Source organism: Hesperophylax consimilis, chromosome 12 (assembly GCF_061612785.1).
Source record: "Hesperophylax consimilis isolate HC1 chromosome 12, BYU_Hcon_1.0, whole genome shotgun sequence".
In the NCBI taxonomy this organism is placed as follows: Eukaryota; Metazoa; Arthropoda; class Insecta; order Trichoptera; family Limnephilidae; genus Hesperophylax; species Hesperophylax consimilis.
In genome coordinates, this window is record NC_142847.1 from 1,739,898 (window position 1) to 1,766,330 (window position 26,433).

General features: G+C 39.7%; 2 protein-coding genes across 3 annotated transcripts in view; both read right to left on the bottom strand.

The window, feature by feature from the left end:
* The window catches only part of LOC149418994 (uncharacterized), a 491,041-nt gene that overhangs the window by 188,276 nt on the left and 276,332 nt on the right, over nucleotides 1-26,433 (bottom strand). The window lies entirely within an intron of this gene.
* LOC149418995 (uncharacterized) lies at nucleotides 15,613-26,015 on the bottom strand. Its single transcript, XM_089637915.1, has 3 exons — nucleotides 24,206-26,015; nucleotides 19,198-19,352; nucleotides 15,613-19,119 (listed from the first exon to the last, which is right to left on the bottom strand). Exons 1-3 carry the CDS (start codon nucleotides 26,013-26,015, stop codon nucleotides 15,613-15,615), a joined length of 5,472 nt encoding a protein of 1,823 aa, XP_089494041.1.

Sequence of the window (26,433 nt, forward strand, 5' to 3'; positions counted from 1 at the left end):
AAGAAAGAGGTATGAGGACAATGTATAACTTGGAAGCGAATGGAGGACTCCCTAGCATAGAATGACATGGCACGATCAAGAGAAACAAATACTTATGTTATAATACAGTTATGACTTTATTTATTATACTGTTATACTTGGTGGAATTATATATTATTAAAATAGAAAATAAAACATTTTTTAACTTATTTCCACTTTTTTTATTTTACCACTACCGGTTTCATCCTATTATGGACATCTTCAGGCTGGCAATTGAAATTCTTTTGTTACTAGTAACAAAAGAATTTCAATTGCCAGCCTGAAGATGTCCATAATAGGATGAAACCGGTAGTGGTAAAATAAAAAAGTGGAAATAAGTTAAAAAATGTTTTATTTTCTATTTTAATTATAATACAGTATTATTATTTCCAGGTTAAAAATGTTCTAGCTCAATGGAATAAATGTTTTCGATACCTGGAAAATACCTAATAATACTCGTAAGAGATGATGCAAAAAATTAATCATTTTGATTCAAAAGTCTCGATAGTAAAGATAACAAAAAATCTAGAAAATCCTATGTAATATTGTCTGTTTAACATCTTTTGGGTTATTAAAGGTGTTTTTCTATTGCTGCGTAAACGTCACATCGCCGCTCTGAATCTAAATTAATGCATCTTTTTTACTACAGCTGGGACGTTAAATTTTATGTAGGTTCTTTGATACATGGTGACTTGTACTTGAGGGAAATATTTAGGGACTTAATCGTGAAGACACATTCAACAAAAACAGATTAATCCACCCGTATTGCTGCAGAGGAAGCGATGTCTGGGGAGAGGTAACCAATAACCATTTGATAGGTGACAGATTGATCCATTCGTTCACAATTTGATAACCAACACTTAAAAATAAATGAATACAGGATGAAATTTTATAAATTAAAAATTGTTAATAGTTAATTAAATATGATTAAAAACCAAATCCTATTTTTTAATTTTTTTTCTATTTGGTAATCTTTGTAAGCTCTCACAAACATTAGATTGATTCTGATTCTGTTTTAATTTATACCTAGTATGAAAGATTTGATATTTACCTACGAGAGCGGACGTGTTTTAACCGCTCCAGTTTGTTTAATCCTTTCAAAAGGTTTCCCTTGTTAAGAGATCGCTGAAAAATGTTCAGCATCCGTGTTTTATATAGTGCTTACCTTCTTATTTCACAAAATGCGCGTAACTTCTACCGTTTAGCCGGAATTTGCAATTATTATAGCATTTTAAACCGATTAAATTTTGAAAGTGAACCTAGAACAAAGATTCTCAGTGCAGTCGAAGATTTTATACCTGACTCAAGTGTCAAGTGGTGTCGGGATTTACGGGACCTTTTCAACCGAGGATGTCTGCCTGGAGGACAGATAAGCCATATTTTGTTTAAAGTTTTTGTTTTTATTTTCTGTTTTTTGTTTATGTATTTTGTTACAGATGACACACATAAACTTCACTTTGACTTTGGTTCAAGATTTTGCTTATGATAGCCTGCGATAAGCGAGCCCTAAGGGTCTGAGACAGAGGTGTGAAATCGTCGGATCACGACAATAGAAAGAATTTTATTTTTTTATTTTTTTTGCTGGATTTTATTTAGGTATTGGAGCCAGGAAGGAGTCTGAAAGGGTCGAGAGGATGCACTAGGTAGCATGAAAGGCTGGGAGGTGACTGGAGAGACTAAGGTAGACTAGGATGAGGTGATTTTGCATAGCGGTGCTGCCAAGGTCTGTTATCTATGTGAGGATGTTGTGTCGGCGCTCTTTATTGGCAGCAGACACTTGTCAGCGCTATATTAGCGGCGGACACATGCCTGAGCGGATGACAAGCCTCGTGCTGGCACAGTTGGTGGACGAGGTAGTCTCTCTCCCTGCAGCAGCTGGTACAGTTCCTTCGCTACCTAGGACTCTTGCAGCAGAGTCTCCATCTTCTGTCTTTGTCGAGCGTCACAGCGGTGCTGCCAAGGTTTATTGTCTATGTGAGGATGTTGTGTCGGCGCTTTTTATTGGCAGCAGACACATGTCAGCGTTATATTGGCGGCAGACACATGCCTGAACGGATGACGAACCTCGTGCTGGCACAGTTGGTCTAAATAACAAATTTAGATCCTAGGAAATAAATTGTACAGCGCCCTTGAGGTGATTTTTCACAAAAACGGCGCTCTACAAATTATCCAATTATTATTATTATTAAATGTGTCAGTATAAAATTTTTGATGTATTACATAAATGTTTTAGTTTATAAAAGTGTTTGTAATATACATAATGCAATAATTATCTATATTATGATAATTTTATAACGGTTTTTTAAATAATGTACTGCTCCTTGTAATATATTGTCTTTAGGTACTTATTTATCTATACTTGTTTGTCTATTCTTAATTTGCTTATAATCCTTGTTGATTAAATAGTGGTGAATAAAAGGTTGTTTATTTGATAAAATAACAATAATAAATGCTAAGAAATGACACACTTTATTTGTATCATTTTTACTAGTACTTAAATTGACTTCTACATTAGGTCCATTTCTTAAACTACCAGACACCCTGTACACACATACAAGTTTTATGACATGTGCTCCTAGTGTAAAATTTAATGTTATTGCGGGTGATAAAACGATTGTTAATAGCTCCAACTTTCTATAGGTAACATATAAAGTCTCTTTGTACTAGTCCAATTGTCTTCCAGGCGGAGAATTAATAAACCTTTTTGTGATTCACGTACTCCTATTAAAATTTTATAGGTTAGTCAAAATTACACGATTTTCCACTAACAAGAGACAGATATGGTTAGCAGCGACAAAATAGTTAATATCTACCCCATACAATTTACATCTACCCCCGCACTTGAATGATGTTGTAAAAAGGGTTATAACGAGGGTTATCTTTTTGACAGTCTCCCTTCCACTTATGATGTCTGAACATCTCGGGTAGTTTTGAGGCAAAAAGTAGACGACCACCTCGAGAAGGTTCGTGCCAGGGGTAAGACCAAAAACCCAAGCGTGTCTGATTTTTGAAATGAGGGAGATCAATGACTGTCTGGTGCAATTTAATGGTCACAATAAAGACTTCTTCTGAGACATGTCAGACCAGCTCAAATATAAGGGCTCTATGTATGGCTCTAGAAGTCCATGTAAACCAGGATTCCAAGAAACTGGGCGTCTTGTACAGGGTTTTCCTATAGGGGGTGTTATTTTGATATTCAATCGTAAAAGATCAATGGTTTCGTTGCTTGTGTGGCGTTTTCCAGATCAATACCATCCAATTCCGGCCATAAAAAATCCTTAATCATCTCTCGATAGCGCAATCCATTCACCGTAACTATTGCTCCAGCCTCATTTTCGAAAAAGTAAGGTCCAATGACTCCGCCGGACCATAAATCGCACCAAACAGTCACACGTTGAGGATAGAGAGGCTTTTCAACAATAACTCTTGGGTTTTCCGAGCCCCAGATGCGACAATTTTGCTTGTTGACAAAGCCACCGAGGTGGAAATGGGCCTCCTCACTCAAGATGATTTGCATTTGATTCACTCAGGTGCATTTTAATAATTTCAATGCGATGGTGAAGCGTGTGTTGTTCCATTTTTATTAATAACGTAGTTTTTACTTGTAAAATGTCAAAAAATGACAGCTTCAAAAATAACATCTACCGAAATAGCGGGCTATTCAAAATAACACCTCTTATTGAAAAACCCTGTATTAGGCCAGCAAATAATAGTGACCAGCTGATAACCATATACAAATCTTAAGTATGCCCAACACATGAATTTGAATGCGACCTATGGGCTGGGGTCCTACAATACTTGATAAACCCACTTGATTCTGTCTGATTGACAATCTATTGAAAGCCATGTCTAATGCACAGAAACAATGTGGGCATGCGGAGTCTCTTCTATGGGTATTTTAATGGAGTCTGCTCTGAATAGCTAGCAGCATTGATCCCAGTGCAGTTTCTGAGGTTGGGACGGTGTCATTAAATTGCAATAGGTATCTAGTTGTGTTAAGGGCTAGAAAAAATAGTTCCTAGGATGTTTGTAGTTCGGCATAAATAAATTATAGTATTATTATTAGTATATTTATTTTAAGCCTGGAAAACAAGGGAAGCGTAGCATCTAAAGAAGGTTTTAAAAAAAATTATATCAACCCGACACAGGATTACTCTGGGGAATAAAAACCATCTTTTAAAAGCCATCTTTTGGGATGCTGTGTGGAAGGACTTTTTTTAAGGAAAGGAAGGATGGGAAGTTCTGGGAAGGTAAAATGTATGAAGGTTGGGTAGGAATCTAGTTATCTGTGTGTCCAAGAGTGACGAACATATGAAAATATCCCTTCCACTGCGGCGGAAGGTGATGAATCGAGATACCAGTTGGAGAATATGATTTAAGATTTTCACGGCCAAAAGTATTTTTGTTATTTGTTTTTGGGGTATTATGCCGTGTTGCGCTAACTCTTTCTTTAGCCAACGTTTCGGACAGCATTGCAGTGTCCATCATCAGGATCATCAGTGTCCATCATTAACACATCTGCCCTGATGATGGACACTGCAATGCTGTCCGAAACGTTGGCTAAAGAAAGAGTTAGCGCAACACGGCATAATACCCCAAAAACAAATAACAAAAACCAGTTGGAGAGGTCAAGAGGTCTCCCCAAGCATGTCTGTCCTGATCTGGCACGCCACGCAGATGGTAGGAAGGCGAATCCTTAACACAACTCACCCGATGAACCCGGTCACCCCTGCTAAATCACCAAACGTTGCGAACCACTTGAGATGACCTATGGCAGATTAGTGTTGTATATGAAATAAATGGTTCCCGGGGCGGCGGTACCTAAACCCGCCTTCCGAAACTTTAAACCATAAATATTTTACGTAACATCGTTTTTTACAAAATACGAATTACACAATTCCTTTTTAAAACTTTCTTCAAGCTGGTATCTATACCAAAGTATTTATTATTCCGATTTGGCAGCTCGTTGTAAGAACCATGCGAACATTGGCGGTAAAGAAAAGGTATTATCCAACAAGGCCACAAGGAACGTACCAAACAACTTTACAGACAGATAAAATGCCACATTGTCGAGGTAAACTGGATTTCGAATCTATAAGTCGATAAATAACTATAATGCCTTTGCTTCAAGGGTACGCACAGAGCAATAACTACAACTTATCTAACATTAGCAGTATTCACATAAAAAAGACAAAATACAAGTGGAAGCCAAAAATTCGCTCTAGTTATCAGATTCTTGCATAATTTATACTAGTTCTTCATCCTTTCCTTGCTGCATTTGCCTCGAACGACAATGTTGTTTCCTTAATTATGTTTCCATGGCATGGCGCTGTAGTTTACTGAATAATTAACATTGTGTTGTACTCGTATTAGTCAGTCTGTATGATAAATTAGCAATCCTCTTTTTTCTCCAAATATTGCTCATTTATTAAGATTCTCTTTAAATTATTCGTTTTCCGGTTAAAAACGGGATTGCAGGCCTAAGATAATGAATCGATTTGTTTCCTGATAAACTTTTAGTAAAATTCTGATGTATTATCATGATGTCGAAACACGTGTTCATAAAAATCCTAGTATTTTCGGATTACGTCAATATATATCCTAATCGAAGCAAATTCAGGTGCATGAGTATGTGTTCTGATACTAGGAATTTACTAAAAGCTTATCAGGAAATGGCCTGAAATTACCGATATTTGGAAGAGATTCTTAATAAATCAACAATACGCATTTTTCTCCGTGTACTTTGAACGCGCGTCGCGACGTCTAGATTTGTATTCAAGGATTGCAACCACTTATCCGCGTAGGCCGTCGGCTATTGGCATACCATATATTTCCTTTCTAATGAGTTTAATTTGAAAATATTTATTTTTTCCACATTTCATGAGATATTACAAGTCTTCTAGATTGTACACCCGTCGTACCCACCCATGCGAAATGATTAACCTTTCATACATTATTTAACAACCCTTCTTTCGTTTTAGACTCATTTCCATAGAAAACCTGAAAACCAAGAATTTTCTTTTAAAACTGGAAACACGCAAAAATATTTTCGGGCTGGCGTTATTATTTATACTCCATGAAATTAAATGACAACGTCCACTGAAAGGGTACAGCTAAAGAATCTTCCATTGTGCCGGAACAAAAAAGACAATGTATATTTCCTTTCGTTATGAAACGACATTTAATATTCTGAACAATGGCCAAGATGTAAAACATGGCTTTAGGGGGTGACGTTAAATTTCAAATAAAACAACCCTCGCCATGTGATATGAAGTACACGTTGTTCCCATTTAGTATTTATATCATGTTTACATGAAACGATAGCCCTAATCCATGTTCTGTTTATAATTGTACACTCATTCATATTTAATACTTATTAACAAGTATAGTATTTATTTTGAAACTAGCTGGTGATAATCTGGCTTGTTAATAGCACAGATAATCAGGGAATATTTTAATTCCCTATGAAAAAAATGGATTGATCAATGAATTCATTCTGCAGGAGAAGACAACTTATAACCAGCCACCAAATACATATAAACAGAAAGACTCGCCAGGAATCCCACTTGCAATTAAGTTCTTCTCCTTGATCTTCAATCAGCACAATAATATATTTGCGTTCGCACTATGAGATTATAATATGTCACCAGCTCTCAAGAGAGTAGAATTATTAATAATATGAATCAGCACATTGTAATAATACGCACTGCACATTATTGTCAAATAATATTTCAAACATTTTAGTCTTCAATAGACCTCTTTTGACAAATGGTACAACCTGGATGAATCCATCTGATCAATGCAAAGGTGTCGGTAATCCGCTATCACTCACCTGCAGAGCAAAATCCATCCAAAAATGACCAGAGGTGTCCATTATATATATTAAAAATTAATTAATTCATATATGTTTACATTTTAAAAATTAAGTCACACTAATTTTAAATCAACTGCTTCTCCACTAGCTGACGTGTAACTAGCGTTGCTTAAGAATGGTTTGGTCATGTCTTCCTCAGGCGTCCTCACTTCTTCATTCATTCACTCCCAAGTGATATATTGTCCTCACACCTCTTTATTCGTTCATCACGTACGCCTCATTTCACCATAAACAATTATTTATACTTTTCTTCCATTCACTTCACGTAATATCGTGATATCCACATTTTTACTGTTTATAAACTACATTATATCGACTTTAATTTGACTCCATCTCATACTCATGCAGAAAAAATGCGTAAAGTCTCTCTCGGGCGTCCCTGACTTCTTCGTCCATTCAACCCACTCTCTAAATACTCCTGGTACTACAAAATTCAAAATTAAAAAAAATATTTATTGCACAAAAAGAGTACAAAGGGTATAGCTTATAGGTTACATCCTATTTCTTCCAGCTAACCCAACAAATACACATTATATTACATAACCCAACAATTACATGTTAACAAATGCATGTAAATAAAAAATATAAAAAAAAGGTTTTTAATTTATGTAAGGTATTCATTTAAGGTGTAGTGACATTTGTTAAAAGAAATGTTTTTGTGTTGTTTTAAATTTAAGTATGTCGGTTATTTGTTTGATGCTACGTGGGAGGTTGTTATATACTTTAATGGCCATGTAGTGTGGCCCTTTTTGAAAAAATTTTGTTTGCTTTTGGGATTAATAAGTTTTCTGTGAACCTTGTAGCGTGTTTATGTGTTGAGTTTTTTGTGGGAACTTTTCTGGAGATGATCTTACTAACAGGCATAACTCCATTATATATAATATGTCCGTCACTGTCAGAAGTTTAAGATTTTTAGAAATTGGTCTACATGAATCCCGGTGATCAGAGAATGTAATTTTTCGTAGGCACCTCTTTTGGATGATAAAAACATCTTTGGTGGCGTTTACTGAGTTTCCCCAAAAAACTATTCCGTATTTTATCATTGAGTATACGTATCCATAGTATGCGGTGATTACTGACTCGATGTTTAAGATATTTTTAAGGGCCCCTAGAACAAAAGAAAAGATTGACTGACTACTGATTTTTGCAACAACTTTAGATACATGTTCTTTCCATTTTATATTTGCATCTAGTTGTATTCCCAGCAGTGAACAAGTTTGGGAAGGTTCGATATGATTGTTATTAAAGTTAACATTTATTTTTATAAGTGTAGCTTGTACATAGGGTATATAAGGTATAAAGGGTACATACAAAGAAACATTCATTTTTACAATTTACGTCAGGTACCTTTTAATGTTATTTAAGGCTGGAGTCTCCGGAAACATTTTGAAAAGATTACGTGAGGAAAAATGGTTAAGGATTTCTTTTGATAAACACTCTAAAGTAGTCTAAACATAAAAGTTTCACAGCTTTTGTGTTTTTTCTGTTATTCTTTCAATGAATATCTAATATAACACCAGTAATCCACACAAATTAATTAAATTTCTTAAGAGATACCGAAAAATGCGTGAGCACCAACCAAATTTGTAGAAAGATACTATTAATTCTATTTTGTTTTTATTTCTACGAAATTTCTATTTTTGGTACTGTTCATTCATGAAATCCTACCATTTGAATGATTAATTAAAATAATTTAAAAGTTTTTCCAATTATTTTTATTTTTGACCTTTACCGATTTCAGCCTATTTCAGCAGTAATCATTTTGCTCCCATTGATAAATTACATGATTTAGCTTGAAATGCGGTCATTTTAAAAGGTTACGTAATATTATCTGTGGACAAATTTTGGAATAAGATATAGGGAATATCTCAGAAAGTCATGGCATGATCAAGTAAATAAAAACAGAAGAGTATGGGGGAGAGGCAATAGTTATTTTAATTGATATTTTGGAAAGAAATTATTTTATTGGATCCATGTTAGTCGTGTGGTTCTTAGAAACTTATGTTGTTTTTTTTAAAAAAACGACAAATCGGCACTAAATATGCCTTAGTATTCTATGTGCCATCGCCAATAACCGAAATAAATTTCCAGGTACAAAAAATATGCAACATCTGTACACAATAGACGGCTTTGTTCCCAAGAGCCAGAATGTTTTATTTTAAAAAAGGCACCAAATAACATTAATTTTAATTTTTTTTTGTGTGTAAGTGGCTGGTAACGGAGGTGCGGCACCTTGTTCAATTGATAAAACATATCGTAAAAATGGTGTAAGTTTCAGTTTTTGGGCACTTAGTGCGTATTTTTATTTCTTGTATTCCAGTAGTATAATACAATAAGAAGATGATAAACAGACGTTTTCATGAAATATTGCCGGTTCCTTCACTAAATCCCCCATATCTCAGCTTTAGGTTTTTGGCACTTAGTGCCAATTTTTATTTCACGTATATAAATGCGTGACTTACCTATGGATAACAGGAGATGATTTATTTACACTTTTGTGTGCTAATTATTACTATTACACGATATAAATAAAATAAATTAACTAAATAAAACAATTAAAATGAAGTGAAGAACTGAACTAAAGACCAATCGCGGAAAGCAAGAGAGAAGGAATGAGGGTTTCTTAGTGCAACTGGTGAATATATTCAGCACGTGTGCATCTCATAGGATAATATATAGTACAACAGATGGCGAAATAGTCACTGCAGGTCCCTTGTTTTTGGGCTGACTGATGCGTTTCTTGGTGGTAGCCAGACAAAATATGATATTAAATACATTTATGGTAAATTGTATTTCTTAGTCCTTCTCACTATGATGACCTGTGCTGTTTTCTATGTCGTTTTAAATGTTTTTTAATGTTTTTACATTAACATCAATAAAATAAAGTTCTACAAAATAAACAGAACTGCAATAAATATATTGTCTATCTAACACGTCCCATCTCACCAATTTTCAGTAGTAGAACAACATCATCATCCTTAGAATAACGGCTAGCCCAGATATTGTATAACTTCAGTAGAACTCTGACCAGGTTTGTTCTAAGATAGAAAGTAGTTCGTATTTTGTTATTCCGGAGCTCGTTCTACGTCGGCGAGTTCAGGAGTTAATTCAGAATCTAGTTTTGTTACGTAATAAGGTGACATACATTCTTGGCCACACTATCAGATGTGTATGTAACACATTATTTTATATCTCCATACACTTGTATGGATGTACCGAATAAATGTACGTATAATTTCGCTGCTTTGCAAATTGCAAGTTTTGGTCTTTGAGAAATTCAGAAACTTTGAAAGAAAACAATGCAGACCTAGGCCCTTGCACGGGGATTCGAAAGTATCTTGGCGACCATCGTCGTAGGTTTTCATGGAAGTCCGGTTAAGTCTGGAATCCCGGTTAAAACGGGATTTCAGGCTGTTTCCTGATATACTTTTAGTAAATTACGAATATATAGGAACGCGTCTCCATGCATGTGCATTTGCCTAGATAATATATAGTGACGAAATGCGAAAATTTTCACAATTTTATGAACACGTGTTCATATTCTTATTACCGCTATTAACAACAACTATTAAAATCGTTTAATTATTACGTGATGTAATCAAAATAAATATTAAGATAAATCATTAAATATCGGGGAGCAAATAAAAATGTGGTCAAAAATGGCCGCTGCATTCATTCCTCGGCGAGATTGATGAAGTCCACAGGGCGACGCCTGAGAATCTAGACTCACTTACTGACCTAGATGTTCACCTTTGACCTCTTCTTGTTATGAATTGAAGATAATTATCACAAAGTCAAAAGTACCATTAAAATATTTAATGATACAGTTCTTTGAAACAATTAACAATTTACATTCTACTTTAAATATGTTTTACTATCTCTTCTTTGTCGAATTGAAAAGTTGTAATAAGTGTATAATTGACCTTCTTCGATACACAAATAAAAACGTTTTTTTCAATTTAAAAAAAAAAACCGCTATCAAGCAAAGAGTTCGTGAGATTATTGAAAGTTCTTTTCAAAGTGAAACTTTTTCCTGAAGAAAAACAAAAAAAAACTGTTTTCTCTTTTAGAGCCCGTAGTAAGTTAATACCAAGCCAGGGTTGGTACATTACAATCCATTGATTATAACAAAGGAATATATGGAAGTTTACGCTTCAATAAACAAGGGGCGACTTAGCAAAATAAACGGATTGTAAAAGATTTTGTATGTTGAGAAAGTGAAAGCGGCATATTGCTTTCGCCAGCGAAAAACGCAAAGAAATTTGAAATAAAAAGCAAGTAGAAATAAATAAAGGGTTAAAAGAGGCAAATAATTGCTCTACTTATTTTTCTGGCTAATTTTGAAAGTCAAAGAGAGGGCTTTCAAAACGGATGCGGATTAAAAAAAAACTACCCCCAAAAACATGAAAAATCGATTTTTTAAATAGCCTGTATTTTATAATTTAAACCACAAATAAATAAAAAAGCTAACATCCGTAATAAATGTTCACTATATTTTTTAAAAAGCTATGTTTGAGGAACGAACAAGGGTTGGGATAGCCGTACTTTAAAGGGCTATTCCACACAGATAAAGCATAAATGAAGTCTATGGCTTGTGACAGGCGAATGCGAAAACACAATTCGTAAGGTTAATTCACAATCAACTTACGGGGTGGCGAATGAAATCTGCATGGTGAGACTCATCTGTCAGCACTGAAACGGTGATCGTGGTTCATAAGCACTCGTTATTTTAAATTAAATTGCGATAAAATACGTATTAAGTGATTATTCCGATAGATAACCGGCGATGGTGTACACATGAGTTTTGACAGGACGAACGGTTTTGTGCGACTGTTCGGCTCACGGCCCTCCGTGGTTATAGCTGACGTGTGCGAATTTAAACTACACAGTTCAAATTCTGACCATACGATTGGTTAGCACACGGCCTGTCAAAGCAAACGGCGTGACGGAACAAGCTACGTCTGTTTGAATTTCTCTTTTGTTTTTAGGAATGAATGAATCAATGAAGCCAAATTTTTTAAACGAAAATTATCGTTTAATTAGTCTTTCAAATCCGAATGGTGACATTTTTTCAAATCTGGAACGTGCCGCAAATGTAATTTTATACATTTTTTAATATTATTTATGAAACTCCACAAATTAATTAAATATAATTGGGTTTACCTGTTCAGCGGTGTGCGTACTTTCAATATATACAAATGTATAGCTTAGTTTCGAGTGAAATTAAAAATGTACCCAAATAAAACGTAATTTTTTTAATGTTATAACAATTGAATAAGCAAGGTGTAAATTAAGTGCAATTATGTTGGGTTATATTAGAGAAGGGATATAGATGAAGAAATATTTCAAGATTAAAGAAAAGACAATAAAATATATCCAATTTTGTTGGAATCTATAACGGGTACATTAATGTGTATAAGAAAAATTACTCCGATAAAATCGAATATAGAGATGAATTTTAGATAAGGTTAATAAGAGTCCCATGTAAATAAAAATTGGATATGTTTATCCATGACATAGTCTAGATTAAAAAAAATTCTTCGGAATCTTTTAATCATCTATAAAGATTATAGTAAAAAATATGGGAAAAATTAGTTGAGGATTTTATTATTAATTTCGAAATTTCAATACGAGATCGACAAAAATGACATAAAATAATTAGGTCCCAATGATCGAGTGGTTAAAAACGTTGTCCCGGTAAGACAGAGATCCTGGGTTCGATTTTAAGATTGGACTGTAACCTTATTTTATTTTTCTGTGTCTTGTTCTGTTTCATATTTAGTTTAGATTTATTAACATTATCCTCTTTAAAAAAAATGTCCGTAGGTACTAATCAAAGTGATATTAAAATTTGTGTAAAGTTTGATAAACGGGTTTCTAGGAATTCTATCGATATAATATAGGTACATGGCGTAAAACAACAAAATGTGCCAGAGGTTTTTATCGGAAACGCGACGTGGTACAAGGAATTCATCACTGAAAGCTCTATTTTTTTAGAAAAATCGGAAGGAGGTGTGACTGATGAGAATCTGGGTAGAGTGGGATATCTTTGAAAGGAGCTTTGAAAGGGAAACTTTTATCAAAACAATATTCAATTGTCTCTTTCTGTTGTCAGTACTAGAAACAAACGTGCTGATCCGAAAAGCATTTCTTGAACGGTGAGTTTCTGAAAATAGCAGAAGTAACAAATTATTTAGGGCCATAGACATATGAATATTAGTAGACCTGCCCTAAGTGATTCCATTGGAGCCGGCTGGGCTCGCGTGTGGCTTCCCGTGAATCTTGAGAATGTGACGTCATCATTCTTGTTCGAACTAGCGTCGAGCTATGGTCGAGGCATTTTACGAAATAACACGGCAAAATGGTTGCTTGTGATATGAAAACTTGTAAAAATAGATGTGAAAAAGAGAATAAACCCAATTGTCGTATTACATTCCATAAGTAAGCATTATTTTACTTTATTTTAAGCTTATTCACACCGTATTATATGGATCAGTTTTAGAAACATATACTATCACATCACAATGTAGCGATTCTCAAGTGTGCTCATCGTTGTTTACTGGGGTAAGTAAATTATGAAACATTTGTAAAAGTGTCTTAACTAAATACTCTGAAACTAACTACGACTCTGAAAATAGAAGAAATTTACTTTGCCGAATTTGGACTTCGCAAATTAGTTCATAACGTGGCGAGTAATTTGCGCTCCCATGTAAAAATGTCTATTCATTCAAAAGCAGATTTTACTTTTAAGAACTAAATGGTGATATTATAATGCGAGATGCCTATATCCTGTCAGATTGATTTGTTAACGAATCACAGTCAGCTTTACCCCCTTCGTTCTTCAACAGTTGATTTTACCCCTCACCTTTAATTTCTAGTCTATATATTCTTATGTCTGTGTTTAGGGCACATCATCGACAGTAACATGACGGACGAAAGTTACATCCACCGGCAAAGACGTGCCCTCAGTATAAAGTCGAATCTGCTTAGTAGAAGATTCCGACTTTGCACCGTTGTATAAAAATAATGCTATTCCTTACGTTCTTACATCCTCTTACACGTATGAGGTTTGGCCTAACTTTAAGAAGAGTAGCATGGAACGACTACGCGTGCAGTATAACAACGCCTTTCGTTTTATATTTGGCCTTCCCAGATACTGGAGTGTTTCCAAAATGCTCAGCATGGCAAATATCAGGTTTTGCGGCCCCCTTAAGAGCCCGTGTAGCAAGTTGAAGAGAGAGGACAAAAATAAAAAAATTAAAACTCCAAAAATATCCTTGTCACGAAATCCCGCCAGATTACAGACTCAAGTAACTAGAGAAAGTTGTGGGCCCCGTCAAACTAACGCTTAACGTTTTTTTTTTGTTCTTATTATTGTATTATTATTTTATATACTTTATGGGATGTGTGGGTTTACACAAAACTCCCTACATTCTGGAATAAACACTTAAGAATAATATTATAAAAACGTTTGAACGTCTTACTACTAACTTGTACTGGACGGGAGTCCGCACAAGACTGTAGATTTAGGCGCCGGGTCCAAACCGTGTCTTCAACCGATGAGATGCTCCTTTACGGCCGATGATGATGATTGTAGTTGATATTGGTGATGAAATCTGCCTCCCGCACCCAGGCTTGGTGAATGGTGGGCACTGGGTGTGCTTTCGTCTCTGCTCGCTTCTGGTGTTGGCGGTTTTCCAAAGGAGGGCCGGCTGGTCTCGAAGAGGTAACACCAGAAGATCTTGGAGCAGAAGACTCGGCGAGGTGAGGCAGATGTTGAGCAGGAGTCACTTGTTGATAAATAAAACGCTTGGTTTTGGTGGTAAAGATGAACTGATTTATTTTTAATTATGTGGCTGCTTATATTTAATTAGCCTGACTCGCGCCCGACATTGGGCTAGGAGCCCAAAAGTGGTGGGGGGTTGTACCCGCGCCAACAATGAGTTTATAGCCTCCGACAAACTGTTGCATATTCATTTTGTCGGCAGCAATGGTGATAGTGGTCGCTTAAATTTGCGAGTTAGAAAAGATTTTGAACGCTTACATGAATGACAATTACATAGTTTAAAAGCATAGTAGTTATGAGAATGTGTATCTTGACAACTAGATTTTTTGTTTGCCAAGATACGACAAAAAATAAGAAATGTTTGTAAAATAAATGTGTAAAAATGATCTCAAGCGATCAAATTTGTAAAACATGTTAAGTTAGTATTTTTCCGAGGTCCCCCGTAACATAGCGCTCAGAAAGAGATAAGATTCACTATGCTACGAGGTTCCTGGATTTTTGTACACGCAAAAAAGGTAAAAAATATTGTTCAAAAATGGGTTTACATATGGGTGAAAAACAGCTTTTTTAATATCTCCTCAGCGGTAGTATATCGAAAATAGTGTTTATTTGACTACCGCCGAGGGGATGAACAAGTAAAATATACATATTTGCAATGTTTAAAAATTGATTTTTCTATGTAAATTTTACATAGAAAAAATGCTGGACATTGATCCACGCGGCAGGTAAGCCGGCGATGTGGTATCGAAGCCATTCGGAGTCAAAGTTTTCAAGCCGCTTGGGCCGAAAATTGGACAAAATGACCAGTGGCGGGGAGTGGTGATTTTGCCAGTGGCGTGGAGTAGGGGCATTTTATAAAAGTAAACAATTTTTATGAAATTAAATAATATGGTCAACTACGTCCGTTACACTCCCCCCGTTTAGCTATGCTGAACTAAAAAATAGGACGTTTGTTGGTACGGCGCAGTCCGCGGCGGCCAGTCCCTCTGGGATGGTGCTGGGCTGGTGGTACTGTTGAGGCTGCATCGGTAGGTGGGGCCGGCAAGATTACAGCGAGCTTCACAGCGGGGCGGACGTAAATTCCGGTGCTCGTCTGGATCCTGGCGGTCCTCACTTGGCCGTCTGCAGCAGGGGTGGCATCAAGGACTCGACCGCGTGGCCAGCTGTTGCGGGGCATAGCGGGGTCCATGATGATCACGAGGTCATCCTTCTTGATGGGGATGACTGGCTGTTGCCATTTTTGGCGAGCAGCCAGAGTGGGGAGATATTCGCGGAGCCACCGTCTCCAGAACATATCAGCAAGTTGTTGGCTGATACGCCACTGGCGACGGAGGCATACCTCCTCATCCTGCCTGTCGTATAGTGACAGATGAGGTCGGTTTCCGGCTCTTCCCAGTAAAAAGTGGTTGGGGGTGAGGGGCTCTTCGTCCCTGGGATCCACCGAGACGTGTGTAAGGGGGCGGTTGTTTACAGTCCACTCGGCCTCGGCAAACGCTGTCCTCAAGGTCTCTTCGCGTGGAGCTCGTTCCAGCAAGATGGCCTTCAGGGCGGTTTTTACAGAACGCACCAGGCGCTCCCAAGCTCCCCCCATATGAGGAGACATTGGAGGGATGAAGTTCCATTCGATCCCCTTTGTTGACAAATGATCCCTCATCCGGGTATCATTTTTGAGTGATTCGATGGCATCCTTCAGCTCGTTGTCGGCACCATGGAAGTTCGTACCATTGTCTGAGAACAGAGCTTTTGGTTGGCCTCGGCGCGCCGTCATGCGTTGTAAAGCCATGATGGCGGAGTCCGTGGTCAGTGAAGTTGTCAGCTCAAGGTGAATGGCACGAGTAGATAGGCATGTGAAGATTGCACCATATCTTTTCTCCCGATGTCTGCATACGGTGACTTCCATCGGCCCAAAGTAATCTAGTCCACAGTTTGTGAATGGAGGAACATGGTGGGCTAGCCTTGATGGCGGCAAGGGCCCCATAAGTGGGGGGGCTGGCTTGCTCCTGCGCATCTTACAGGTGGGGCAGTTGTGGGCGATCATCCGAATATTTGTTCGCAGTCGCAGCACAAGGTAGCTGCCTCGCACCTCAGCCATGGTTCTCTCCGTACTTGGGTGATCGGCTTCCTGGTGATGATGTCTCACCAGAAGTCTTGTATAGGCGTGATCACCATCTAATATGATCGGTGTCCGCACTGCTTGAGGCACTTTACTGAGGGCTTGTAATCTGGAATTCATCCTCAGTAGGCCATCAGGTCCAAGGAAGGGGCTCAAGGCTTTGAGCCGGCTGTCACTTGGTAGTGGATCTCCTTTCTGGAGCGCATTTATGTCATGATAAAATGTCTCTTCTTGACATATTTTTGCCCATCGGGCCTCTGCTTCTTTGATTTCATCGCTTCTTAAATATTTATCAGGTTGTTCGTGATGTTTTCCACGACACCTTTTAATAAAACGGTGTATCCAGCAGGTAGTTCGAATAAGTCGACGCCATGAAGAGAATCTGTTGATTTCGGGCAGTGTCTCTGCCACAGTTGTTGTGATGCCGACGTATTGAGGCCTCACTTCTAGGGTGCCATCATCAGGCTGAGGCAGTTTGCACCGTTCGCGCGGCCATTCTGCCTCGTCTGAGGTCAGGAAGGCTGGTCCACTGAACCATCGTCCAGAGTGCGAGAGGTCAGGAGTGTTGACGTCTCGGGTGCCGATGTCTGCCGGGTTCAGTTTGGTAGGGACCCATCTCCAATCTGCAATGCGGGTGAGCTCGTCGATCTCGCCGAGTCTGTTGGCCACAAAGGCGGAGTATGTGCGTGGATCTGTGCGCAGCCAGCACAACACTGTTGTCGAGTCTGTCCAGAACACTGTTCGCGCAATGTTGCTGCGACATTCTTTCTTCAGGGTTGCTGCCAGTCTGGCCGCCATGAGCGCTGATTGTAGCTCAAGGCGGGGTATTGAAAGAGGTTTCAGAGGAGCCACTTTGCACTTGCTGGCCAAGAAGGTGGCTGTGGTGTTCCCATCAATTTCCTCGGTATGGTAGGCGACCGCACAGCATGCCTGCTCTGAGGCATCACAGAAGAGGTGGAGGGTGACGAAGCTCTCTTTGTTTTGTAAGCAGCGCCGAGGTATGGCAACTTTGCAGTCTTGCAGAAGTCCCAGCCAGTCCATCCACCTTTCGTTGTGTTCAGGTGTGATGATGTCGTCCCATCCGATGTTGGATCGCCAGACAGCTTGTAGTAGTATCTTCGATCGGACTGTGAGGCAAGCGACGAAGCCCACAGGGTCGAAGATTTTCATAACAATGCTGAGCAGCTGGCGTTTGGTAGGCCTGCTGATCAGTTCAGGATCGGCAGCATCGCGAAATGCATATAAAAATCGATCTGTGACAGGATCCCACAGAAGTCCGAGGATTCTCTCGGTATCTGCTTCTCCGCTGTTTATGGTGATGGCTGACCTGGCTCGGTCTATAAGCGGGATAGTAGCCATCACTGAAGTGTCGTTAGAGGCCCAGTTTGTTAGGTGGAATCCTCCAGTTGACAGTACTTTGGCAACAGTAGTGATGAGTGCTGTCGCTTCAGTTTTGGTATCGACCGCATCCAAATAGTCATCCATATAAAACTTTGTTTGGATGGCGGCTGCGGCAGCAGGGAATAGTGCAGAATTCTCCTGGGCCACTTTGTTTCGCACGTACTGGGCGCTGCTTGGTGAACAGGTAGCGCCAAACATCATTGATGACATCATGTAAGTACGTGGTTCTTGTTGAGGTGTTGGTCTCCATAAAAACAATTGTGACTGTTGATCTTCACTTTTGATTTTCACTTGTAAAAACATCTCCTTGATGTCGGCGGCGAGAGCTATTTTTCCCTCTCGAAACCGGAGTATATTTCCTAACAATGAAGTCAGCAGGTCAGGCCCAGTCAGCAACTGATCATTGAGGGAGGTCCCTCGGCAGCGGCTGGCAGCATCAAACACCACACGGATCTTGTTTGGTTTGTTTTGGTTCACTACGGCAAAATGCGGTAGGTACCATTTGCGGGCAGAGGGTTTTTCTACCTCTCGATCCGTAAGTTCACGTGCGTGGCCTTGTGTTATAAGTCCGTTGATTTTAGCTGCATAGGCGGTTGCCAAGTCCTTTTCCTTCGATAATTTTCTCTCCAGAGACCACAGTCGTTTTAATGCACATTGCCGATTGTCAGGCAGTGTGATATTATTCTCCTTCCACAGAAGGCCGGTTTCCCATCGGCCAGATGTCAGTTGATGGGTTGTATCTTCCATCAGCTGATTTGCACGTACTATGTGCGCAGTTACACGAGAGGCGGACGTGATCCCCAATGAGTCAATCGCAAAATTGTGTTTGATGAGATCACTCATGAGGTCGTCTTTGTGGCTCTCCTCGCGCAGGGCCAGTGTTGTAGCCTCAGCTTCGTGTTCAGGGGGCCCTCCGCCATGGGTGATCTACCCCAACGCCGTCCGTGACAATATTCGCGTAGAGTCACGAACGTCGCGCACTTCCCTCGAGACAATAAGGTGTACATTGTCTTGCCCGATGAGAAGTGTGGGGGTGATGTAGCGGCCGTGGACCCTCTGTTCAGGAAGGCTGAGCTGCTGGACGGTGTTGGCCTTGATGACGTACTCATCAGAGATTCCGGCGCCGCGTAGAGTAATTGGCACGCGGCGGGACGTCAAGTCTGTTGAGCACATGTTTTTTGCTCCGTGTAGTCGTAGCTCACGGGTAGGTCCGGTTGTGCCGATTTTCTGTGCTGTGGTGGCATCAATAAGGGTGACAGTTGAGCCCTCGTCCAGAAGCGCAAAGGTTTTAATCTGTCGCTTGGGGCCCGACAATATGACCCCCACCACTTTTAACACGGCACTTTCGGTGTGGCGTCACATATTTTATTTATTTATTATTATTTATTTATTATTTTATTTACGCCCTAATGGGCTTTTACATGAAAATATACATTTACATTGATTACAATAATTGAACATAAGAAGATAAATGGAGTTAATTGTAAGAAAGCAACACATATAATAAAATTTTGTGCAAATTAGCAAAACACTAATAAGATGGATTCAATATAAAATATACCCAAGCATGAAATAGTAAGTAAAAGAAAGTTCAACATAAAAAGTAAGTAAGTGGGTGTGTTTAAACCCAGTATTAATTGTGAGTTTAACAAATCGATAAACCAATATAAATTAGAGTGTAACTTACTCGTGAGGTAAAGAACATTATAACAGAGATTTAAAAAAAAAAAAAAAAAATAACAAAATAAGAGTTGCCCCTGTAAAAAGCAAAAACTAATAGAATTTAGCAATATCGACATGAATAAGAAATAATAAGATCTGAGATGGAACATAGTGTTATGTATAAAAAGTAGTTAGTAGGTATATGCATACAATTATAAGTGTATAGTAGAGCAAATAAAAAACAAACAAATATGGATATAATTTACTTGAAAGGTTTCGAATGGGAGAAGATGTAATAAAATTATTAAAGCTATAAAAGTTAATTATTAGCCGATAGAATCGAAATAAGTTGCCTTTTAAAGCTCACAAAATTGTCAAAACCAAACATATCTATAAGTTCACAGTATTTATTCGCAAGGTTGTGAATTCTAGGAATTGGTGAAAAAATAGAATAATTAGTGTTGAGGTTCTTGTTAAATTTAAAAGTATCTTTACTGCGAGTTTGCCTAGCAGGAACATTAATGCAAATAAGTTCCAACAAATTAGGGCTGTCAATTAAAGATTTAATAATTTTGAATAAAAATAGCAAATCAATTAACACTCTTCTATCAGATAATTTAAGAAGTTTAGTTTCAGCAAGCAAGTTATTGTAATTTATAAATTCGATTGGAATTTTCATTTTAAAATTAATGTACCGAAGGAATTTATTTTGTACCTTTTCTAATGATTGAGAATGGACCTTGTAATACGGTGACCATACGGTGGAATTGTATTCTAATTTGCTTCGTACTAACGAGCAATACAGATGTTTTAATGTTGACATACTTTTAAAATTTGCTCCCATTCTCAAAATAAAACCTAGTATTCTCATCGCATCGCTTGTTATTTCATCGATGTGTTCGTTAAACTGTAGACTCTCGTGGAATATAACACCAAGATCACGAATCTGTGATACACGAAGAAGATTAGCACCATTCATAAAATAGGAAAAATTAAGTGGATTTTTGCCTTTGTAAAAACTGATAATCTGGCATTTACCTAAATTTAGTTGCAAATCATTGACAGAACACCACGCACATAGTTTATTAAGGTTCAACTGCAAAATTGCGCGATCGTCATCGTCTTTGATTATTCTGTATATCTTCAGATCGTCGGCAAATAACAGGACTTTAACATTAGTAAAAATATTAACAATATCATTGATAAACAAACAAAATAATATTGGGCCCAAGTGAGATCCCTGTGGTACTCCGCTCGAGGCAGCAAATGTATAAGAAGTAAACGAATCTATCTTGACTGCTAAGTACCTTCCTAATAGATAACTCTTAAACCATTCCAACATGCTCCCTCTTATTCCCAACAATTTTAGTTTACGTAATAATATTTTGTGGTTTACTTTATCAAATGCCTTACTGAAGTCAGTATATATGGAATCAGTTTGATGTGATGCATTAAGGGCATTAACAATATCATTCGTGTACAATATCAAATTGGTAAGAGTAGATCTACCTTTAATGAATCCATGTTGAAGGGGAGAGATGGTTCGATTGATTCGGGATATCAACTTATCTAGTACTAGGCTTTCAAAAAGTTTGGGTAAAGTAGACATTATACATATTGGCCTATAATTTGTTACTTCGCTCTTATTACCTTTTTTGAAAATGGGCGTTAAAAGACTAAACTTCCAAAGGTCCGGGAATACACCTGATGAGAGTGACTTTGTAAATAACTTATGAATAGGATATGACAATGTATGCATACAATTTACTAAAAACCTGGGCGGAACATTATCAGGTCCTGCGGATTTTCGGGAATCAAGACTCTTCAGCTTAGATATAATATCGTCTATGGTTACATTACAGTCAGATATATCAAGAGTTTCAACCAAATCAAAGCACGAAATATTGCTGTCTTCACTTGCATTAATGTAAACGCCGCTAAAAAAATCAGCAAAAAGATTAACAGTTTCCTGAAGATTTTGGGATAATTTAGAATCGAATGACACACTACTAGGTATGTAAGTACCATTTTCTTTTTGGGATTTAACATATTTCCAAAAGAAATTTGAGTCGTCCATGATAGAGCCTTCGACATCACTAATGTAATTTTTGTAACATTTTGCGGAGAGCTTATTGCACTCTGCCCTCAATTTTTGAAACGCAGTATAATCGATGGCCAGGCGACTTTGTTTGAATCTCTTATGAGATAATTTTTTGAGGTAAATTAAGTCTATCAGGTCTTTTGAGAACCATTTTGGGTATAGAGTTTCTCTGTAAGTCGTTAAAGGAACAAATTGTTCAATTGCAGAATTAACGATGAAGTAAAATTTTTTAAGGTGTACATTAATATCATCGTCGCTATCAAAGAATGACCAGTCAGTCTGTTTAAGGAAATTTGAAATTTTAACATAGTCAGCTTTTTTGAAATTTCGAGTTTCTACTACCTTTTTTACGATAGGAATTGGTTTAAGATTGGACATGCATATTTCTAGTGGTGGATGGTAAACATCGACAGGTAATAGAATTTCGGTACTTCTCACAACACAGATGTCAGACACATTTGACAGTGCCAAATCCAACGTACGACCTCCTATATTAAGAACATTATTACACTGTGTTAGACCTAAGAACAGTGCCATATCTCTAATAACACGGATATTAACATTAGAACAAGAATTGACAGAATTCATATTACACCAATCATAATGTGGCAGATTGTAATCACCAACTAGAAGTAGTTTAGTATTAGGATATTTAGCACAAATTGATTCAACCTCGTCGCAGTGATTGCTGTAGCTTTGGACATCAGAATTCGGAGGTAAGTATGCACAACCCACTATTATTTTACCTCTAGAAGTGTTCACATTGACAAATAGTTGCTCGATGGATGTGTTTTTTGTGGATATTTTTGAAGAACTGAGATTTTTTGAGATAGCAATGGCTACACCACCTCCTCTCGTTTTGGCACTTGTTTTAGAATTCCTATCCATACGGTAGATGTTGAAATTAGGGAAGCCTAATTCGGCGGAATTGATTCCTGAGTCGAGCCATGTTTCGGTTAAAATGAAGATATCACTGCTGATAGTTGCCGCCGAAGTCAGCAACATGGGAAGTTTAGTGCGGATCCCTCTCACATTTTGGTAGTAGCATTTTATTTTTTGTTGTTTCAGTTTTTTGGCGCACATTCAATAATTTTAGGTACAGAGTTCACATATTTGATAGTTATATTGGTTTCACCGTTGTTCTTCCTCGTCTCGAGTTGTTGGCGTAAATCTAGAAGTTGAGTCCTCTGCAATGGTGTTTGGTCGTTACTGGCCTTTATACCGTTTTTCAGTTTTGCGTTCCTGGTCAAAACCTCACGAGCCGAGACAGAGTCATTGAATTCGACCTTAATCGGTCTAATTTTGTTGGACTTTTTTACACCAAGTCTGTACGACTTAACCACACTCGGTATTAATTCATTATTTATATCACTAATCGCTGAAACTACTTTATCACTGTCCATTTTAATAATTGTTGTTGTTGATTCTGAAATACTTTCGGGAACATTAAATAAAATAATGTTCTTTGACCGGGTTTTTCTTTCCTCGGCCTCTGCGAGCAAATCATTTATTGAAGATGAAGTATTTGTCGGGTTAGTAACAATAGACTGAGTATCCGTTACACTTTTTAATGTTGACAATTCTCCTTCCAACATTCCCATACGAACAGCCATCAATTGTGAACGTTTGCCACTGTATTGTTATTTTCACGATAGTTCGGGTTGTGAAGAAGTCGGTGGTGGGGGTATCTGCACTCCCCCACTCCGCACCAGTCACTAACTTTGCAGAATTTGGTAAAATGTTTGCCATTGAGGCATACTCGGCACAATCCGGCACTTTTAACTGTCACAAAACGGGTTTTTATGTCTTTCGCGGCGAAAGTACGACATTCGCTAAGTTGGTGGCCATTTTCACCGCACTGAACACACCCGGCGCGGTTGTCGAACTCGCGAACTTCATCGTAACTGTTTTGCACTTTTTCCCCGCTTAGATTATTTTCTCGATTATTACCAGACAAAATTTGGGGCATTCGATTATTACCAGACAAAATTTGGGGCTTTCGATTATTTTTCGCGAACTGTTGTTTTTCACTAGAATTGTTGTTGTAAACATTGTTTTCCCGCGATAAAAACCGTTCTGACGCGGCAGACGTGTTTAAACTGTTGTCACAAGTGTCACTTTTGTTCGAATTGTTTTTTCGCGAAAACTTTTCTGACGCGGCAGACATATTTAAGAAACTTTCACAGGTATCACGTTTTTTAGCACCGTTTTTGCGCGAAAACTGTTCCGTTGTCGCGAGCGTGTGTTCACGGCGTGGGCGGGACCTCGCGGGGTCAACCAAACCGGACTTTGGGATGGCGTTCGCGACGGTTTTCAGGAAGGCGGCAAACTGGCAGATGGTAGCGGAGGCCTCGTAATGCCGCACTTCCATCAGCCACGCCAACCGCAAGGTGGGCGGCATCTTCCCCGCGATGTCACTGAGCAGCGCTGGATTCGTCAGATAGCCATCATTGTTGAGGGAGCGGAGTGATGCCACCAGGTTTTGAACTGTGCCAGAGAAGTCTGCGATGTCCTCCAGAGAGGCCTCAATTGTGAGGTGGGGCAGCTTCTTCACTTTGTCCAGCATCAGAGCAGCGAGTGAAGTAGTCCCTCCAAATCTCTGCTCCAGGACTGCCAGGATCTCCGGAACCTGGGCAGGGTCCATCAGAAGGGGGCCGACGGCTTCTCGGGCTTTCCCCTTGAGGGCCCGCTGTAGGCGGATCAAGTTTTCGCTGGAGGTCATCCGACATGTGGAGGTAGACTGGTTAAACTGAGCCCTCCAGGTGGGCCACTCCAGTGGATCTCCAGAGAATGGAGGCAGGTCCTTGGCCATAGATTGTCTGGCAATAAGGGCCGCCATTCGTGGATCGTCCTCGATTGTGGGACGGGGGCTGTCCTGAGCCCTTGAAGCTCTGATGGCTTCTGTCAGGGCGGAGGCCAGCTGAGCCATGGGACTGCCATCATGCTGAACCCAGGCTCTGGTATGTTGGGCCGTCTCATCCGCCGTAGGTTGGGGCGGGAATCTCGGCATGGAGCTGGTACTGGCTGTGGGCGGGCCATCTGGCCGTGCCGGCACGCCATACTCCTGTTCGCGCAGTGGTACGGGCGGCACATGTCCAGATGGTCCAGATGGTCCAGAGGGTCCAGGTGGTCCAGGCTGTGTCCATGGCACGTCCCACTGCTCCAGCAGTCCGGCAGGTGATCCTGGCGTCGGCGCTGGGTACCCCGGGTGGGGCAGAGGTACGGGCAGCACAGGGCCATGAGGTCCAGGCTGCACCAGTACTGGGCATCCCTGAATGGTCCAGGGTGCTGGTTGCGCAGGGCCTGCTGGCTCTTGCTGCGCTCGTGATGCGTACCTCTGGTCCACCAGAGGTACAGGTCCGGCTGGCACTTCAGGTACGGCTTGCCTCTGTTCTATCAGAGGGGCGGGCGGTACGGGGCCAGAGGGTCCAGGCTGCATCATGTTTGGCCACCCTGCATTGGGCCAGGGTGACGAGGGCGGGGGACCGGCTGGCCTTGGCTGCGCCGCTGCTGAGTACCTCTGGTCCACCAGAGGCACCGGGCTCGGTTGGCCGGGCTGCACCCATCCAGGGCTGTACCCTTGGAAGCGCCAGGGTCCTCCTTGAGCAGGGTACCCTTCCAGGAGTACGGGTCCAGATCGGGCAGGCACTGCTGCTGCTGGTTCCTCGTACCTCTGGTCCACCAGAGGCACCGGGCTCGATTGGCCGGGCTGCGTCCATGATGGTGGTGACCTCTCCAGGAGCTTCGAAGGTCCAGGAGGGGCAGGGGCTGCTGCTGTTGGAGCTGATTGAAGAGCTGCTTTAAGTCTCTCAATGTGCTCGGTTTGACTGCGAAGCTGTTGTCGCAATGACTCCATCGCATCCTCTTGAGATGTGGAGGGCGGTGAGTCATGATGTGCAGGTGGTGCCATGTCAGGAGTAGTGCTGGGCGTGGGCATGGGGGTTACGTCAGGCGTGACGTGAACCGCAGCCGTGGCCTGAGACCCAGCGTCCAGGGCATCTGCAGATGGTGTTGAGGATCCATCGTCTTGGATCCGGCTCGACCGTAAAGTTGGAGACATCCTGGTTGAAGGCGTGTGAGAATCCGGCTCGAAGGACCACTTGTACTGGACGGGAGTCCGCACAAGACTGTAGATTTAGGCGCCGGGTCCAAACCGTGTCTTCAACCGATGAGATGCTCCTTTACGGCCGATGATGATGATTGTAGTTGATATTGGTGATGAAATCTGCCTCCCGCACCCAGGCTTGGTGAATGGTGGGCACTGGGTGTGCTTTCGTCTCTGCTCGCTTCTGGTGTTGGCGGTTTTCCAAAGGAGGGCCGGCTGGTCTCGAAGAGGTAACACCAGAAGATCTTGGAGCAGAAGACTCGGCGAGGTGAGGCAGATGTTGAGCAGGAGTCACTTGTTGATAAATAAAACGCTTGGTTTTGGTGGTAAAGATGAACTGATTTATTTTTAATTATGTGGCTGCTTATATTTA